Raw genomic sequence first — 20,259 nt, 5'->3', positions numbered from 1 at the left:
ATTCTCCTTGTTAAATACTCAAAAAGACAAAACAAAGAGTTTCAGAGTAGAAGCCGTGTTAGAAAAGAGTGCAATTCTTTGACCAGCTCTACTAGAATGGGCATTTTTTTCAAATATATCTCCAAGGGTAGGGCAAAAACCAAGAAATACACATGTTTTGAAGCCAAAAGCTGCCTTGATTTTAGTTACTGCAGATGCAATTCCTGATTATCCCAATTTTCAGGGATTGCAGTGAATAGCATCTTTGCAGTTAACAACTGTCAATCCCAAAGTGATAAGATAAACCAGTGATCACCAATACATATCAGAAAATATGAAATACTAATTGTTGCCATTTTAACATCTAGTGTATAAGGAAAGTGTAGGGTGAACATCTAAGGCAAGAAGAAATGTTTGATTGCCATAACTTATTCAATGAGCAAATGAGCTTTTGCATCAATTTGAGTAAATCAGTTCAAAAATACAGCTCTAAACTGACGTAGACCATCTATGCTGCTTGTGACCCAATGTGAAAATTCAGGATGCCTCTTTTTGCAATAAACTGTCTCCAATCACCTTTGAGCCTTTTGACCCTCATTGCTAACAAATGCTAAGGCTGCTCTGAACCATTTATGTGCACCGTGGATACTAACCAGGCAAAATGTAGGAACATTGGCCATGGTAGAAAGCTAGTTTTGATACTGAATGTGACTCTGCTGATCTAGAACTGGATTGACAAAGGTATTTAGTCACCTAAGGATTCAAATAGGCACCTAAATATTTTTGTCAGTCTGGGCACTGATCTTGTTAAATTTAGCCTCTGTGTAAACACTGAAATTTTACTTGGCTACAGTGCCTAGCAAGGCTAAAACTTAATTCAGTCTTGCAATGTAAATGGGCTCAAACCATATTAACTGTCTTCCTGAGCTGTGCAGCAGCTGTGAACTTTGGAAAACTTCAGCAGGATTCAGGAATAGGAGAAAGAAAAGGAGTACTTGTGGCACCTTAGAGACTAACCAATTTATTTGAGCATGAGCTTTCATGAGCTACAGCTCACTTCATCGGATGCATACCGTGGAAACTGCAGCAGACTTTATATACACACAGTCTGCTGCAGTTTCCACGGTATGCATCCGATGAAGTGAGCTGTAGCTCACGAAAGCTCATGCTCAAATAAATTGGTTAGTCTCTAAGGTGTCACAAGTACTCCTTTTCTTTTTGCGAATACAGACTAACACGGCTGTTACTCTGAAACCTGTCATTAGGAATAGGAGAGAGTCTCCAATTCAAGGCTGAGCAGTGTTGAGCACAACCATGCAGTAACCAGGTCATGCAGTGTAATGAACTTTCATTATGTAATCGTGGATTTAAAGGATCACTGGGCACTCTGGGTCTTACAAGCAGCCCGTATGGAGGTGGGGCTTCTAGCTGGTTTTTAAAAGACAAACCCTCCATTACCTGTTTCGTCCAGGCACCTGTCCTGATTTAGCACCATAACTGGGGGGAGCTCCTGGTGAGGGTGAGTAACTTTGGTTCACTGCCTTTCTTTCTTTGTAGAGCTGGAGGCCCATGGCTGATAACAGATATGCGAAGAGGAGAGACCATATTTGAGATTGATCCGCATCTGCAAGTATGTCTTTAGTTAGTAAATGTGTCCGCCCTTTTGTTGGTAGTCCCTCCGATTTTCTGTGAAGTTGAACTACTCGTTCAAGTGGATCTTCCCACAGCACTTCTTAGTTAGGGATAATTCCTGTGTCCTCATTAACGTTCCCTCTCATGAAAAGTAGTTCTTATGATCAATTGTTGCCAGGCACAAAATTGAATTTATCTGTTTAGTGTTGCTGTGCATTGTTGAACTGCTGCATTCCTCCCGAGAGATGGCTGCATTTCAGCCATGAATGAATTGATTCCTTTAAGTGTTGCTGTAAAATGCTCTAGGACAGTGTTTCTCAACCTTTTTGATACCAGGGACCAGCTTGCTACCTTCCTAAAGTGTATCAGGGAGATCTCAGGGACCAGTGCTGGTCCACAGGCCGGTTGTTGAGAAACACTGCTTTAGGATCCTTCAAGATAAAAGGTGCTACGGTTGTTGATGAAGGGCCAAATCTTGAAGTCCTTACTCAGTTTGTCCAAGTACTGTCTTGGTAAAAAATTCTCTCACCTTTCAGGATTCTGATTAAGTTGTCAGCTCAGGAAAGAGAGAAGGTGTTATTGTAGACAGCTCAGTGTCATTGTAGACAGCCCCTCTACTCAATGTGCAGCTTTTTTGGGAGGGGGGAGCAAACAAGATGTTAGGATACCTAAGGAAAAGCGTGGAAAATATTACAATGCCTTGATGTGAATCAATGGTGTGGACTTGTCTGATATAGTGTAGACAGTACTGTCATCCCATCTCAGAAAGGGTATTGCAGAACTAGAAAGGTAATTATAGAATATCAGAATATCCTGGAAGGGACCTCAGGAGGTCATCTAGTCCAACCCCCTTCTCAAAGCAGGACCCCCAATCCCCAATTTTTGCCCCAGATCCCTAAATGGCCCACTCAAGGATTGAACTCACAACCCTGGGTTTAGCAGGCCAATGCTCAACCTACTGAGCTATCCCTCCTACCCCGCAAGTGAAATAAGACTGATCAAGGGCGTAGAGAAACTCGTATGTGAAGAAATTGGAAAACTGGGGATTTTTATCTTAATAAGGGGATGAATAAGAGGGGATAGAAGTATATAATCCACACAGTATAGAGAACATGGATCAGGAACTTCTTATCTCTCAGTTTTGTAACACAAGAACAAGGGGACATTCCATTAAATTTCAGTGTAAGAATTCAAAACCAATAAAAGAAACTCTCGCACATATGATTGGTTGTGGAACTCATTGCTGCAGGAAGTCATTGAGGTGCACTGAGGAATTTAGTAAGATTTAAAACAAAATTGGACATGGATTTCATGCATTCTTAAAACTACAGTACCCACCTGGGGAAGTGAAGAAACAGATTGACAGAGCAAGAGAGGTACCCAGAAAGTCACCTACTAGAGGACATGCCCAACAAGGAAAATAACAGAAAACCACTGGCCATCACGTACAGCCCCCAGTTAAAACCTCTCCAGCGCATCATCAACAATCTATAACCTATCCTGGAAAATGATCCCCCACTCTCACAGGCCTTGGGAGGCAGGCCAATCCTCACTTAAACAGCCCCCCAACCTGAAGCAAACACTCACCAGCAACTACATACCACACCACACCACAAAAACACTAACCCAGGAACCAATCCCTGTAACAAACCCCGTTGCCTTCTCGATCCCCATATCTACTCTAGCGACACCATCATAGGAATCAACCACACCAGCCACACCATCATTGGCTCATTCACCTTTACATCTACTAATGTGATATATGCCATCATGTGCCAGCAATGCCCCTCTGCCACGTACATTGGCCAAACTGGACAGTCTCTACGTAAAAGGATAAATGGACACAAATCAAACATCAGGAATGGTAACATACAAAAGCCAGTAGGAGAACACTTCAATCACCCTGGATATTAAATAACAGATTTAAAAGTAGCCATTCTTCAACAAAAAAACCTTCAAAAACAGACTTCAAAGAGAAACTGTGGAGTTACAATTCATTTGCAAATTTAACACCATTAATTTGGGCTTGAATAGGGATTAGGAGTGGCTGGCTCACTACAAAAGCAATTTTCCCTCTCTTGGTATTGACACCTCCTCATCAATTATTGGGAGTGGACCACATCCGCCACTTGTAAGATAACTCCCTTCTCTTCATATGCCTATATATATATATATTTATGCCTCAATCTGCAATTTTCACTCCATGCATCTGAAAAAGGGGTGTTTTACCCACAAAAGCTTATGCCCAAATAAATCTGTTAGTCTTTAAGGTGCCACCAGACTTCTCATTGTGTTTGTGGATACAGACTAACTCAGCTACCCCTCTGATACATGGATTTCAAGGAAGTTGTTATAAAACAAAATTTGGAAGGGTTAAACCTCAGGCTTCAGGGTTTAAGTCAATCTAACTACTAGAGATCAGGAAAAGACCCTGATGCACCTTCGTCTGAAGCATCTGGTACTGGCCACTGTCAGAGACATGATACTGGACTAGCTGGGCCATAGATCCGATTCAAATGAGCAGTTCTGTGCTTCTCTGACATCAGTAAGAATTTTGCCTTCAAAAAGAATTCAAGATTTGGCCCAATACAACAGGTTTTATGCTGGCTATTCCATTTGTCTTATGGTCCATACATCTGTGTCTAATTGTCCTACGTAACTATTCAATATCTTTAATGTGAAAGCTTGTATATTAAAGCCAAATTCTATTCATTTTCTCCCCAGGGGCACATACATTTAAAATCCTAATCAAAATCTGACAGAAACATAGTTCCATAAATCCAACAAACTTGTGTTTTTTGGTGCTCATATTCGACAGTGGTGGGCACTAATACAAAACCTTGAAAGATACATAATCTCCTACCATGGAAATGCAAGGCTGAAACATAGATGTTTAACAGTGAAAGCAACACTACACAGAAGCTTATGGCAGATTGTAAAGAATCCTTTTTCATTAGAATCTATAGAGAACAAAGGCAGGATGAAATGAACCAAACAGGAATCGGGCCAAGGCATAAATTAACACCCCTACTCTTACGGGAAATGCAATGGGATGTTGAATGAGCCCAAGTGGACTTCAGTTTTACATTTTATATAGTCCACAGCACTCATCACGGTTAACCCCAAACTGGAGTGTTGGTTCAGTATTAACTTGATAGGGAGGGGGTAGAATGCCACTTTACTGAGTCACTAACTCCCCTTCTTCTAGCACCCTTTTATCCTGGCCTCCGATGAAGTGCTGATCAGGGCTGACAAGATCTGAAAAGGTCACAGCCTGAGGTATGGGGTTATGGTTCTACCTCAGTATTGTTTTTGTTCTTCCACTCCAGCTAGCAAGATTTGATTACTACTTTTAAAAGTTTGTCTGCCATATTTTGTTTCTACCTCTCTGTGCATTCCACAGGGTTCCCTCCCCACTCTGAACTCTGGGGTACAGATGTGGGGACCCGCATGAAAGACCCCCTAAGCTTATTTCTACCAGCTTAGGTTAAAACTTCCCCAAGGCACAAATCCTGTCCTTGTCCTTGGACTGTATTGCTGGCACCACCAAGTGATTTCGACAAAAATCCAGGAGAAAGGGCCACTTGGTATCCCTGTTTCCCCAAAATATTCCCCCAAGCTCCTTCACCCCCTTTTCTGGGGAGACTTGAGAATAATATACTAACCAACTGGTTACAGAGTGAGCACAGACCAAACCCCTGGGTTTTTAGGGCACTGAAAATCAATCAGGTTCTTAAAAGAAGAATTTTATTTGTGCTAGACTATTCTTTGCACAATGGTGCCCCCTAGTGCCCACATGTTTGTTCATAGAGGTTCTAAGTAAAAGTGTGTGTTTGGGGTTGGGAACCAAACTCCCCGACATGCAAGTCAGCCATGACAAATCGAGGCTCTGACTGTGCTTTCCCTGATCTGTTTACGTCCTTGATCTATTTGGGTATAAACAGTCCACGTCCTCTGCTTCTCCTGCCCCTGTCCCATCCAGGTGCATACAGAAGCAGATGAATGTATGTTTCCTGCTGTGCGTCAGACCAGAGGTTCTGCAGACGGCTGCACAGGGATAAGCAGCTGCTGCTGTGTTGTGTACCATGCCAGGCCAATGCTTAATGTGTGGCACGAGGACACATACAGAGAGTGGTGGGCCTCGGAGAGCTGCATGCTCAGAATGGGGGTGTGGAGGCTGAAGTTGTACTGTGTGGTGACAGTGATTGGAAATGTTTCTCAGGAAAAGACCTTCCCACTTCCCTGAGAGCTGGTAATGCCCAGCTTCCCAGTAACTAGTGAGGGGTCTAGCATGTGTTTAGATTGCATTGTCTTGTGTGGGAGGGGGAGGTTTGTCTTTAGCACAGTGGTTCCCAACCTCTTCCAGATGTCAAAGTCAGATTCAGGACTCTCATAATTTGTCAGACCACTCTGTTTATTAGCAAAGCGCTTTGCCAATGCACCCAGATGTGAGCCCCCACCCTGAGGCTAAAGATAACTTATTTATACAGCTAAGCCAAAGCCAATTTAACATAAGAGACAAAAGGAAGCAGAAACTGACAAATATACATACATATCTTATTTGCATACTAATGTTTACCAATCTTCTAGCTCAGTAGGAGCTCTAAGTTAATTAGTTTGAGGACCCATTGTCTCACACGCCTTAATATTTCTCTTCCTGACAACTATATTTCAACAAACCCTTCAAGTAGCATTTCTTTAATGAATTATAATTTCGATATAATTCATTCTACTTTCACACAGACAACTGTCTGTTAGCCAGCCTTGGGACCAAATGCGGCCCGGGCATAAGCAGACATGCTTCCTGTTTTGAAGTCACTGAGAATTGTGCTCAATTAAACCGGGGCTGAACTTGGCCCTAAGATGACAGCTATATACTCAGCAGTTTTGGTTGCCTCTGGCTGAGCTGTGTGGATCGTGAACTGCTCTGAATCCATCTCACAATCACAAGAGCAGTCCACACTGCTTTGTAGGTTACAGCATATGCAGGTGAGTGTGGGTGACAGAGGTACATCAGGGATTAGCAGAGATGCTTCTTGTTATGGGAGTTGCAAAATGCGAAGTGCTCCCAAGACTCCCATGGAAGTCAGTGGGAGTTGAGTACACTAAGCACCTAGCAGGATTGAGCTCTAAGGTAGAGATAAGGAGTCGTCCTTGCTGATACTGGGGTGTGTATGTACCACTTGGAGAACCGTTCTTTCACTGAATGACTGAAGTTGCTTCACAGTTTGCTGGGCTTCTCGCTCATATTGACACGTCCTTGAGGTACTTGTTGTAGCAGAGACGTTGGTAGCACCACTGAAGGACGCTAGCAAGGGAAGGGCGAACCTGACTTGATTCAGTGCTGAGAAATTTGCACTGGTTTAGTGGAACCCTTAGAGATGGCATCAGTTTTGCCTATAAATAGAATGACCTCCACCCTCTTGAGCTGGCTCCTAGCCCTGATCCTTGTGTCACCAGTCCAGAGCATGCAAGGACCTCACAACATAAGCAAGAATTTTGGTAATTGCAGACATTAAACTTGAGGTACCTCTGAAGGTGAGGATGGGGTACATAGGTAATGCAATGTAAAACTGGACAGAAACGCTGGTGGTTGATGCTTTACTTTAGCTTGGAGTCAGCCTTTTAAACCACTGCAATGGCAGAGGCTTGCACTGACAATCGGGAAACTCTGAGGATACAAATACTGCATGTAAGTTTCCATTAAAATCTGATGACTGAAAAATAAAGTTCAGAACATCTAAAATCCAAGCATGCTTGTGTCAGTACACTGAAGCAAGAACTCTATTTAAGACGTCGCTGGAGCAGACAAAACTGTCACTTTTACTATGTACAAATTGAAACCAGGAAGAAAGCGCCACACTTGCATTCAAATGCATACAGTGAATAGAAGCTGAGTTCATCTCTGTATTTCAACCTTAAAGTGGTTTAGCTTAACAGCATCCCCTAGTGGCGAAAGCTAGAAATCCAGACTAAAAATAGTTCCTTCACTAGGTAGGCCTACACTTAAATTTTTGGCTGTGGCTCAAAGTCTGAACGTTGCTAGCAACAAATGTGTGTGTCCTGGAAAACTTTTGGTGTCTAAGAACGTACAGTAGTTAGTCAGCACTTATTATCTGACATCCAAAAAGTCAGGTGTGGACATACTCACCAGAGTACTCTCTTGTGTGCTGGGAAATTCTAACTCCAGAGGTGCAGGGCATTCATGTGTTTGTAATTAAAGGGCGTGTTATGCAAAACCTCAGAGAACGTTGCACAAAAAGTAATTGCTCATTGCTACGTTCATTGAGTTTATCTGTAGTTTGTAACATTGATACAAGGTTAAGAATTGAATGAAGAGTGGAAGTAATCTGGTCATTTTGTAGAGAGATAGTATATCCACTCTTATTGTGCTTTGGGTCTTTTAGAAGCCTGTCAGAGGTCATAGCTTTAGTCACCCAGAAGCTGATTTGGTAAGAAGCTGTTTTGCACTCAGCTGGTAACAGGTGAACTGCAAGACTGTGCTGCTAACACCTGCTTAGATCCAAACCACACCCAAAAAAGTCATGGCTCTTTGGATCTTTTCAAGCAGGAGAGAGTCGATAAAGGGATTGAGACAGATGGCTCGAACCTGAGTGGAGTGAGCGCCAAATGTGCCTGGGATGATCTGAGCCGGCCCCCAGAGGACGACGAAGATAGTAGAAGCATTTGCATTGGAACGCAGCCACGACGGCTGTCTGGGAAAGGTAAGAGTCAGTTGTGTGCGTCCCCCCATGTCATCGTCCCCCCCCCCCCCGACATTCCCCATGTACTTGAAGCATTTGGTTTGCATAGCCTTAGGACTATTCTCCTGTAGAGCTTGAAAGTTCACATTAATGTTGTGCCCAATCTTCGGGTACATTGCAAACCCCAACCCTGCTCAACATCAACCTCTTCAGAGAAGGAGGGAATTTATTGTTTCAGATGACTGAGTTTTTAGCTTTGTTTTGAGGTTAATTCCAATCTGAAACTCCAGCGTAAAACTCAGGAAGCAAGGCCATGTGACGTGAAACCAGAAAGGTTCATCAGACACCTCTGCAAAATAGTTGTTTCCCGCCTGGCTCTAATTCTAATATAACGTTTTCAAGTATTAGCTATCAACTTGGACTGACGTTGCTCGTCGCAACAATAACTCAAATGGTACCTGTAAATAAGGGGCTCTGGAGAACAGGCTGAGAACATTTGGTGGATCCTCCTTATAGTGAGGTGGTATTTTGGGTTACACATGGGGTAGATGTGGTGCACACATGAGTGTGTGTAATTTAAGTCCTGTTTAAATGAGATCTTTCAAATCCATATAGATTTATTACAATAAAATGTGTGGAAGTCTCATTTATAGGAGGAGTTGACATTAAAAGCAAGTAATGATGGTTTCTGTAGACATAATCAATTAATATTTTTCTTGTCTTCCTTTTTTTTAACTGAAAAATGCAGTCTTGGGGGTATGTAAGTCATAGTACATAAGACACCAAGTCCCCCTGTCTCCCAAATGAAAAATCTGGGACATCTGTACAAAGTCATATTTATGTTATGCCCTTCAGATGATTCTGAAATGCTTTATGTAGAGTATTTCACTCTAAATTTTCACAAAAGTAGGGGGAGCTTCTTAGGAAAGCTTGCATGCAAATTTCCTGTAACGTATTTGTCTATCAGACATTATTGAAAAAATGTAAAGGTTAAGGATTGCACTGAATGTGTATTTGAAGCTAAATGTGAAAATTAAGTTTCAGGCTGAACTTTTGCCCCGTGTAAAATTCAGTTCAGTTCGTTTCTTTCTTGGAGCCCACTCACGAGTGTGTTTAAATTAACTGACAGGCTTGCAAAGCCAAATGTAGAAGTTTAGGGAGTCATCTTTAATTAATCTGATAGAGATAAACTTCCATTGTCACCTGGTTTGGAAAATTCTTAGCATCTAAGAGTTAGATGTGTCTTGTATTCAGGCGATTCTGGGAGAACTTTTTCTCTATGAAAAGGGGTGGATGAGATACCTAATTGCTTAACGTTGCCCCCTCTGGATGACTTCTTACCAAAGGCTCCATTCTTCCTTGCTGGAAGGTTGGATATACGTTGAGGGCATAAAAATGGAAGAATTGAAACTGACTGCAGTGAAATCACTTCATAAGCCTGAGGTATCATGGAGAGCACCTCTTTCTGCACCCAGGCAAAGGGGGTGAGCGCAGTCAAATACCTTTTATAGAAACAGACACCAAAAGAAGCTGGCTCCCTCAGGTTCTCATTAGAAGGTGTTTGGGGGGGGGGGGGGTGTATGTGTGTGTGCGCTAAATCATGTTCAAACAAACTCTCTTTGCAGATACAGAGCAAATCAGGGAGACTCTGCGGAGGGGGCTTGAGATTAACAGCAAACCTGTTCTACCTCCAATAAACACACAAAGACAGAATGGGTTGAACTATGATCGAGCACCGTAAGTAGGATTCCGTGCTCTTCAGATGTGGGGAAAGGGGAGAGTAGAAGAGTTGAGAGTGAAAACAAGATTATGGGGGCTTGGTGGGACCATTACATCGGGAGTAGGGGAAAGGGTAACAGTGGGTACTTGCTGTCTAGAAACGCAGAGGGAGACGAATTTTTCAGGGTGGTTTAATGCCATAGTAAATAAAGAGAGATCCTGTACTGTGGGGTAGTGTTCCAAAAGAAGCCCCTTAGCTTGAGTTGTTTGAAGTTGGACTGGAAAAAGCACTGGAGAATGTATTGTAGGGAACAAAGCTGCAGTATCATCCAGAGAATTAGCTGGACTAGATAACACTGTAGATCTTTTTCCTATGTAACTTCTGAGTTGGTCAGTGCATAGCAAATGGCCTACTTGCTCAGACATCTGCAGCCCGTGCATTTTTCCCTTTTGGGGGCTTCCCCACTCACTGAACCTGAGACCTCGTTTTCAGTTACCATTGGTACCGTTTGCCCTGAGAGAGAGCAGTGGAGGAAGACTGTTTAGCAATGCTGTCATGCCTAGGAGCACCACAGTTTACCTACCTTGAATGGTTGTATCTGGAGGGTATCACTTTCTTCCCCCCCCCCCCGCCCCTTCTCCCACTTCAGCCTTGGTGCCTTTGTCCAAAGAGTAGAGGTCAGCGTGATATCTTCCTTTTTCCATAGTGTCAGAAATGCTGACTGTCCTTCAAACTGCTCCTTTCCCTTCACCTCCCACTGTTTGCTGCCATTCCTGTGCTATTTCATTCTTAACTGAAGCATCATAGCCAATGTAATATCATTCTTAATACTGCATTCTAGTCGTCTCGTCCTTTTTCCTGTTTCTTCCTCTCTGTTCCCTGTTCGACTGATCAAATCTTTTTGGGTCACAGGGTCTCTGTGAAGCACTGTGCTAATTCATGATGCTATATAAATATTAAGTAACATGAAATACATGTGGCGTGGCTGTTTTTTAAAAAGGCACTTGAGATTTTTCATCATTTAAAAAAATCATTCTTAGATTCAGTATAACAATACTACGGGGCCAGATTCTGACATCTTTATTTATATTGAGTAACATCTTTCTCTGTGAAGAGTGATCCCATGGAAATTTAATTTTTTTATTATTATTATTTTATTTTTACTACTTTGTGGGATAAGATGCTATTTGGCGATCACATCTGCTCCTTGGAAGGTTGAAATTTACCAGAAATCTTCCCCCGTGATGCATGTATGCTCATCTGTTATAGGACTGCTCCTGAGCACTGTGCTACTGGTGTGGAATTAAATAGGCAGAACAACTCCTATGCTGACAACTTTTCAGGGACAGCAAAACATTTGAGGTCATTGTCAGTTTGAGAAAGTGTCTGACATACAAGCACTAATGTTGGACGGCAGCTATAATTCAGACAAGACAGGCATTCAGGGATCAGATAAACAGGGCTCTACTGAAGACAGAGCAGTGGAGCATTGGAGGGGGACTTCAGCAAGGGTGAGAGGTGGAACACCTGCATAAATATTGACATGTTTTTTTAACCGCTCAAGGCAAGGAGGAAGGTGAATCAAATATGGAACCTCCTGACCTTGACAGTGCCCACTGTAATGAATATATCTTTTTTCCTTATCTTATCAGTAATTCCCTGAAGCTAAAAAGATAGGGAATGACTGCTTCCCAGTATTCGCTTGCTGAAAGATCAATAAGTTGTTTTGCTCAGTCTATAGTTACCATTTTGGAAACAGATAGCTATCCCCTGTTTCTCCATAATAGTGGATCTCATTAAGGGAAGACACTTCTAGAATGCTGTGTCTTTTTCCTGGAGTCACTTTGATGATAGCTAGCACCCTCAGTGCTAAAAGAGCTCCTCCCTCCCTCCCCCACACATCAAACAGCCATATGCTCCCCCCATGTCTTCCGTTCTTGCTGTCACCTTAGATGATGGTTTATAAAGAGGAGCTTTACACTTCATGCTGCTGCTGTTTTCCCACCAAATCACTACGTGTGTGGAAGAAAGTATAGTGAAATCTCAACTAGGCCTTCTCTATCCTGGGAAAATGACTCGTGTTGGAAAATGTGTTAATACATTTTAACTAGCACAATGGTAAATCTCATTTAAGACATGGGGCAGTTGTGTTTATTGTTGTGCTAGTTAAAATGTATTAGTTAACACATTTTCCCAGTATAGACAAGGCTAAAGAAACCAACCTGATTAGGCAACTTCCTGCCCTAAGAGACCATCACAGGGTATCCTTGGACTCTGAGCAGTGTTAGATCAGATGGTGGGAAGAGCTTCAGCACCACTGATATGAAAACTGTTACAACTGGTAGCAGTTCCATTTTTTTGCATGTGTAGACAAAATCAAATATCCAGTCTTTATGCAGGTATCTTAGGTGACAGCAAGGTTGAAAGACAGGATGCATGGTTCTCTGCAGACTTCCTGTGTGACCTTGGGCAGGTCACTTAGGGTATGTCTTTACAGCAACTAGGCACCTGTGTCCATGCCAGCTGCTTTGGGCTTGTGGGGCTCAGGCTCCGAGGCTGTTTCATTGCTGTGTAGACTTCCGGGCTTGAGCTGGAGCATGGCCTCTAGGATCCTGCAGGGTGGGAGAGCCTGTGCTCAAAGTCTGCACAGCAATGAAACAGCCCCACAGCCAGAGCCCCGCAAGCCCGAGTCAGCTGGTCTGGGCCAGCTGCAGGTTTTTCTTTGCTGTGTAGACATACCCTTAGCCTCTCTGTGCCTCAGTTTCCACATCTGTAGCATGGGGGTAGTAGCTCTGCCCTCCTTCACAGGGTGTTGAGTATAGATATATTGAATATTGTGAGGCTCCTCAGAAACTACACTGATAGGACTAGTGTGTGATCATACACTGCACTGTTTACCCCAGAACATAAAACATCAAATTGTAGCTTTTTTGAAAGCCATGTGAATAAGTCTGATGCTTTAGGGGGCTCTTCAGGAATGTGACAGAAGTATTCTCTCAGCCAGGGCAAAGTGTATCTCATCCACTTTGCATGTTGAAGTCCACAGAATTTAAGGCCATAACATTTGCACCTAGCTGACAGTAAAATATTAAAATCTGAGACACAGGCAAACTCAAATAGCCTTATTCAGTAAAGTGTGTGCTGTTTGTTCCAAAGGCTTGCAGTTGCTGACCACTGTCTTTCCTTCCTACTCCTCCTTACAATAATGCGTCCGTGTTTAAATCAGCAAAACATTCTAGTTTTCTAATAGTTCTATGCATAAACCTGTGTGGAGGGGATGCAGACTTGGGTGTAATTTGCTAGCCCCGCATCATTACAACTGAAGCACTTGTATTCTAAGACCCATATTGCTTCTTCAAATGCTTGCTCACGTCCATTCCACATTAGGTGTGTGTGCTCACCACATGCACCGGTGCCGGAAGTTTTCCCTCCGCAGTATCCCTAGGGGGCCGGCTCTGGCGCCCACATGGCACAGTGTAAGGGGCGCCGCCGGCTCCCCACACCCTCGGTCCCTTCTTGCCACTAGTGATGGTGCTGGAACTTCTGCTGCTTCGGCGAGTGTTGTTTCGTGCTCAGTTCTTGAGAACTGTGAAAACCTGTAATAGAGTTGTACGTAGTTAGTAGTTCTTAGTTACCCTTAGTAGTAGTTTCCAACTCTTCATTAGTCCTGAATGGGAATCAGCCAGGGGATGGGGCATGCCCCGGTCCCCAGGCTTTAAGCCCTGTGATCACTGCAAATGGCCTGTGCCCACCAATGAGCCACATACCACCTGCCTAAGGCGCTCAGGCGAAGGGCACATAAGTGACAAGTGCTGTATCTGCAAGTCCTTCAAACCTAGGATGAAGAGGAGCACGATATCCATCTGAAAGCGCTCCTGATGAAATCGGCACTCACTCTGGCACCAGAGCAGTGGTCTGACTCCGCACCGAGCAGTGCTCCGATGGCACCGGTCCCCCTCCACGGCTTCGGTGAAGAAGCCGAAAAAGACTGTGAAGGAAAGATCTCCTACCTCCTGTAAGGGAAAGGAGAGGGCTGGGGGCGAGCCATGACCCGTGCCGGGCAGCTCAATGCCACCATTGGGATCTCGGGCCCCAGCTCAAGTCGAGCGGTGCAGCCCATCCCATGCTTCGTCTGCAACCCCAGATAGTGGTGCAGGCCCAGGCTATGTTCAGTTGCCGTCGATGCCTGAAGCACTTCAAGTGGCTCAGGAGATCCTGACCCTCCCCGTGCCACCCACGCCGGCTCCAGCGGTACCCCAGTCTTGGGGAAAACCCGTGTTGGGACCTATACGTGTGTCCCCACCTCAGCGGCACCATTCCCTATCGAGAGGGACGTCCTGCTAGCACTCGCCCGCCCGAAGCTGTCCTGCCTCAGGACTGGAGAGGCAGGCCCAGTGGAGCCCTCTTTGGTCCCCGCACTGGGGGCACTGCTCGAGGGACTTGAAGCGTACCTCACTGGTGGAATGGCGCAGACCCTCTGAGGCACACGCCATCCAGCAAGAACTCTGGGATCAGCCCCGACCGTCTCCAAGGTCCTGTTACCGATCTCGGGACCAATCAGACACCAGAGGCCGCTGATTGCCAGGCCGTCATCGCCCATCTCCAAGAAGGAGATCGTCCTACTCAGGACAAGAAGGAGATCACCCTACAACCAACTCGTAGTAGCTCCCGGTCCCATTCGACATCCCAGTACTGATCGAGTAGCATGAGGCATGGATCGCCCGGTGTCTGATGCAGATCTACCGAACGCCGTCAGTCCATGAGAGCCTGACCAAGACAGTCTCGCTTGGACAGGTCAACTTTGGGTCACAGCGACCGGCACTGGTCGGACAAGAGCCACCGCTCAGCCTGATCCTGGTCACCCGGTACTGATTGCTTTGCTGGTAGCTCCTGCTCGGAGCAAGGTTCCCTGACTGCAGGACAAGCCCTGGTACCGGCAATGCTGTCTACATTATCGGCACCAAAACATATCCCATGACCCCAAGCACAGTGGCTGGTGCCATGGTACCCGTGAAACCCCTGGAGGTTCACCCAACCTTCCCAGGCTGCCAGATCGGTGTCTGGAGCCTCAGAGAGGCCAGTGGCCTTGGTATTCCTCACCCTCTGGTGCTTGAGGCTTCAGGGAGTAAGACCCCGCAGATCCAGGAGGACCCAGGGGAGAAGGCTGTTGGACCACCAATGGATGTGGAGGTTCCCGCGGCACTGGCATCAATCTCGTCATCACCAGATGAGACTATCACAGGGCCTCCTCACCCAGTTCCTCAGGATGACGCCAAGGCGCACCAGGAACCTTTTAAGAGGGTCGCTTCTAACCTGGGGCTTCAGGCAGAGGAACTGGAAGAGCCCTCAGACTCTCTGATGTTCTGTGGGTGGCTCTACCCCTTCATGAAGGGGTTTCCGAGATCTCTAATGCCCTGTGGCAGACCCCCTCTTCCCTGGCCCCTATCTCTAAAAGGGCTGAACGAAAGTATTTCGTGCCAACCAAAAGGCATGAGTACCTATATTCCCACCCAGCCCCCAATTCCCTGTGGTCGAGGGGGTTAACCATAAGGAGAGGTAGGGACAACCCGGGGTCACCCCCAAAAATAGATTTGAGGAGGCTGGATCTTTTCAGATGTAAAGTTTATTCTTCTTTCAGCCTTCAGCTGAGAGTAGCCAACCACCAAGCCCTCCTTGGCTGATATGATTTCAATATGTGGCAAGCCAATGCCAAGTTCAAAGGGGTTGCTCCCCGGGACTTCCAAGGAGTTCTGGGTGATCCTCGGTGAAGGCACGACTGCAGCCAGGGCGGCCCTGCAGGCTGCGTCTGCTGCTGCTGCCTGCACCATGGCTTTCGCTATCTCCACGCGGCGATCCTCCTGGCTGCTCCTCTCTGGGTTGTCCACCAAGGCCCAGCAGTCTATGCAGAAGACCTGTTTGCTACAAGACAGAACAGGAAATGTCACTGGTTTTTGTTCTCGACCAGGTCTGAGCAAGGACTCCCTCTCCGATGCCTTCCTCCTATCGTGGTCAGGGAGCCTGATGTACGCGTTCCCTCTGGTTCCACTCATCAGCAGGGCCCTGGCAAAGATCAAGAGAGACACGGCACAAGTTATCATAATCACCCTGGCATGGCCTCACCAGCACTGGTTCAGCATGCCCATGAGCTTGTCAGCAGCCCCTACCTGGCCCCTACCCAACTGACCAGACCTGCTTTCTCAGGACCACGGTTGGCTCTTACACCCCAACCTCGGGTTCTTCCACCTCTCAGCATGGATACTGTGTGGCTGAACTCAGAGGAGCGGACCTGTTCGGAAGGAGTCCCACAGGTCCTCAGGGAAAGGAGGAAGCCCTCGACTAGACTGACTTACCTGGCCAAATGGATGAGGTTTTCCTACTGTGTGTCCAAATGGAGCATCTCTCCCTCGCATTCCTCCATACAGGCTGTCCTGGACTACCTGCTCCATTTGAGGAACCAGGGCCTGGCACACTCTTCCATTAGAGTGCATCTCGTGGCCATCTCTGCTTTTCAGCATTTCTGCTTTAGCTTGGTCCTCTCTAGGCTCACTGGCCCACCCTTTGAGCCGCTGGGTTCCTGCTCCCTTTCCCATCTGTCATGGAAGGCCGCGTTCCTGGTGGCGGTGATGTCAGTGAGACAGGTCTCGGAAATTAAAGCCTTGACCTCCGAACCACCATATAGAAAGATATGGTTCAGTTGCAGTCCCATCCAGACTTCCAGCCAAAGGTGGTCTCCACCTTCCACATGAACCAAGACCTCTTCCTCCTGGTGTTCTGTCCCAAACCACACAAGACCAGTGAAGAGAGGCATCTTTATGCCCTGAACATCCAGAGGGCCTTGGCTTTTTACTTAGAATGTACCAAGCCTTTCAGAAAATCAAGTCTTCATCACTACAGCAGATAGGATGAAGGGCCTCCTGGTGTCCTCGCAGAGGATTTCCAATTGGATCACCTTGTGCATAAGGGCCTGTCACGACCTGGCGGGGGTTCCGCTGCCACCAATTGTCAGAGCCCTCTCGACAAGAGCACACGATCTTTCAGGTATCCTCGGCGGCCTTCCTGGCGCACATCCCTATCCAGCACATCTGTAGAGCCGCAACGTGGTCCTCTGTTCGCACATTTATTGCTCATTATGCCATCAGTCAGGCCAGGGACGATGCTGGGTTCGGCAGAGCTGTGTTGCAATCTACACGTCCGTGAACTCCTACCCCCCTCTAGGGGTACTGCTTTGGAGTCACCTAATACGGAATGGACCTGAGCAAGCACTCTAAGAAAAGACAAGTTACCTTTTCCGTAACTGGTGTTCTTTGAGATGTGTTGCTCATGTCCGTTCCATGACCTGCCCTCCTTCTCCACTGTCGGAGTTTCTGGCAAGAAGGAACTGAGGGTGGGGGGAGCCAGCAGTGCCCCATATACTGCGCCATGCAGGGGCCTCTCCAGAGGGTGCCAGAGCCGGTCCCCTATGGATACTGCTGAGGGAAAAACTTCCAGCACTGGTGCATGTGGCAAGTGCGCACACACACACCCCTAATATGGAATGGACATGAGCAACACATCTCGAAGAACACCAGTTACGGAAAAGAGAACTCTCTTTTCAGTTGCTGAGAGGGCTCAATCCTGCAGTTTGCTCAGCACTCCGACCCCAATCCAGCACAGCACGTGCTTAATTGTAAAAATGTGAGTAATTCCACTGATTTTAATACCAGTTCAGTTTGTCCCAAAGTCCTAAGAAAAGTTCCTTCAGAGAAAATTTGGTTTTGGTCTAAACTCTTCAGGACAGCTATAGCACGAGTCACAAGATTGGACTTTCTTTTGTAGTTATTACTGTAGACAGTTCAGTTCCTCTTCTCCTAAAGATATGACTGAAAACACTCCTGAGGTTTAAAAGTGCATTGGACAATTGTTTCTCAAAATGACTGTTCGTTCCGTTCATAAACACCTATTAGTCAGTTCATAGAAATTAAATAAAAACATGTCTAGTAATCTTTGGAAATGATTTGTCATTTGGACCAGGATAACATAATACTCTGCTTCACTGCTTGGGAAAAATGGGGCTTATATGCATAAATATACTCATTAGTGACAGGTTTCAGAGTAGCTGCCGTGTTAGTCTGTATCTGTAAAAAGAAAAGGACTTGTGCCGCAAGTACTCCTTTTCTTTATACTCATTAGTGTGCATTAGTTGCTGGTTCGGACCTGCAGCATGGTAGGTGCTTTCTAGACAGACAAGAAGGGATGGTTCCCGCTCCATGAAGCTCGCAGACTAAGTTGCAAGGAATCTGTGCTGACTCCTGGTGTAGAAGATCAGTGGCACTCACAGAGTCAAGCTTTGTTCTCTGTGTAATTTCTTAGCATAATAGATCCTGGGCAGAGACCTTAACAGCCCCGGCAATTAATCCTCACAACACCGCTGTGAGGTAGGTAAGTGTTCTCTCCACTTTACAGATGAGGAAATAGAGGATAACTAACTTGCCCAAGGCCGGAAGTTCTAAGCAGAGTCAGAATTGGAACCTGGGAGTTGTTAATTCTTAGCTCCCTTCCTGAATCCTCTAGGTCACTCTCCCTCTGTGAGGGTGTAACAGGGTCAGCTCCTCACCTCTTGGCGGCACCTTCTCGTGGCTTGTCTGGGGAATTAGCTCGCCGCTGTCCAGGCCCTGTCCACTGGTCACTCAGCCCCTTGCCTCAATCACTCGTTCTGTGGCTCCTCTGCTAAGCCACAATTGTCTTCCCCTTCCGGGGTCTCACCAGAGTCACTCTTCATACATTGTTTTTGTGGATACAGACTAACATGGCTACCCCCGATACTTGTCACCATGCAAGGCACTAAATTTAGCCGTATGGAGTGGAAATCCATCAACCTCAACAAAAAACTCACGCAGATTCAGACAGACATCATCTTCCTCTCCAAGTGCAAACAGCTGGACATCATACCAAATGGACTGAAGGTAAAAAAATCCATTGCAATTGACATACTACAGTGACGATGGTGAGAGACTGTGCCACACACTCTCGAAGAAACTGAGACACCACCTGATCAGCATCCTGTACAGCAGACAGGAGAAGATCAAGAATGAGTTGTCAAAACTGGAGACTTTCATACAAAACCAACCTTCCACACAAACTTCCACGTGGCTGGACTTTACTAAAACGAGACAAGCCATTTACAATGCACACTTCACTTCTCTACAGAGTTAAAAGGATAGTAAACTATCTAAACTCCTACATGCCACAGGGGGCTACAACAGTGGTACCCTCAACTCACCTAACAATATTGTTAATCTATCCAACCACACATTTAGCCTGGCAGAAGAGTCTGTCCTATCTCGGGGACTCTTTCTACCCCACAACCCCCACACACGATACAGTTCTGCGGTGATCTGGAAGCCTACTTTCGTCGTCTCTGACTTAAGGAATATTTTCAGCACACCACTGAACAGTGTGCACTGACCCAGAGGAACCCTCCTGCCAACACTACAAGAAGAAGAATTCTGCGTGGACTCCTCCTGACAGTCGAAATGACAGCCTGGACTTCTACAGAGTGCTTCCGCAGATGTGCACAGGCTGAAATCGTGAACAAACCGCATCACTTGCCCCATAACCTCAGCCATACAGAACACAATGCCATCCACAGCCTCAGAAACAACTCTGACATTATAATCAAAGGGGCTGACAAAGGAGGTGCTGTAGCCATAATGAACAGGTCAGATTATGAGCAGGAGGCTGCCAAGCAACTCTCCAACACCACATTCCACACGCCACTATCCTCTGACCCCACTGAGGAGTACCAAAAGAAACTACACCAGCTGCTCAAGAAACACCCTGGTACAGCACCGGAACAAATCTACATGGACACACCCCCAGAGCACCGACCAGGGGTATTCTATCTGCTACCCAAGATCCATAAACCAGGAAACCTGGACGCCCCATCATCTCAGGCATCAGCACTCTTACAGCAGGATTATCTGGCTATTTGGACTCTGCTCAGATCCTACGCTACCAGCACTCCTAGCTATCTTCGAGACACCACCGCCTTTCTGAGGAAACTACAATGCATTGGTGATCTTTCTGAAAACACCATCTTGGCCACCATGGATATAGAAGTCCAGTATTCCACGAAGATGGGACTACAAGCTGTCAAGAACAGTATCCCTGATGAAGCCGCGGCACACCTGGTGGCTGAGCTTTGTGACTTTGTCCTCACCCACAACCATTTCAGATTTGGGGACA

At 45.9% G+C, this 20,259-nt stretch overlaps 1 protein-coding gene across 3 annotated transcripts in view; it reads left to right on the top strand.

The window, feature by feature from the left end:
* Positions 1-20,259, top strand: part of SUFU (SUFU negative regulator of hedgehog signaling) — a 125,346-nt gene that overhangs the window by 67,690 nt on the left and 37,397 nt on the right. For 2 of the 3 annotated variants that reach the window (XM_073354503.2, XM_073354505.1), the window contains exons 6-8: positions 1,537-1,609; positions 8,180-8,336; positions 9,941-10,052. In XM_073354503.2, the coding sequence (XP_073210604.2) occupies positions 1,537-1,609; positions 8,180-8,336; positions 9,941-10,052 (342 nt within the window). The remainder of the gene's footprint in view (positions 1-1,536; positions 1,610-8,179; positions 8,337-9,940; positions 10,053-20,259) is intronic. The other variant, XM_073354504.2, reaches the window with a different exon arrangement.

This window comes from Lepidochelys kempii, chromosome 7 (assembly GCF_965140285.1).
Source record: "Lepidochelys kempii isolate rLepKem1 chromosome 7, rLepKem1.hap1, whole genome shotgun sequence".
NCBI lineage: Eukaryota > Metazoa > Chordata > Testudines > Cheloniidae > Lepidochelys > Lepidochelys kempii.
This window is presented reverse-complemented; position numbering and strand designations above follow the sequence as displayed.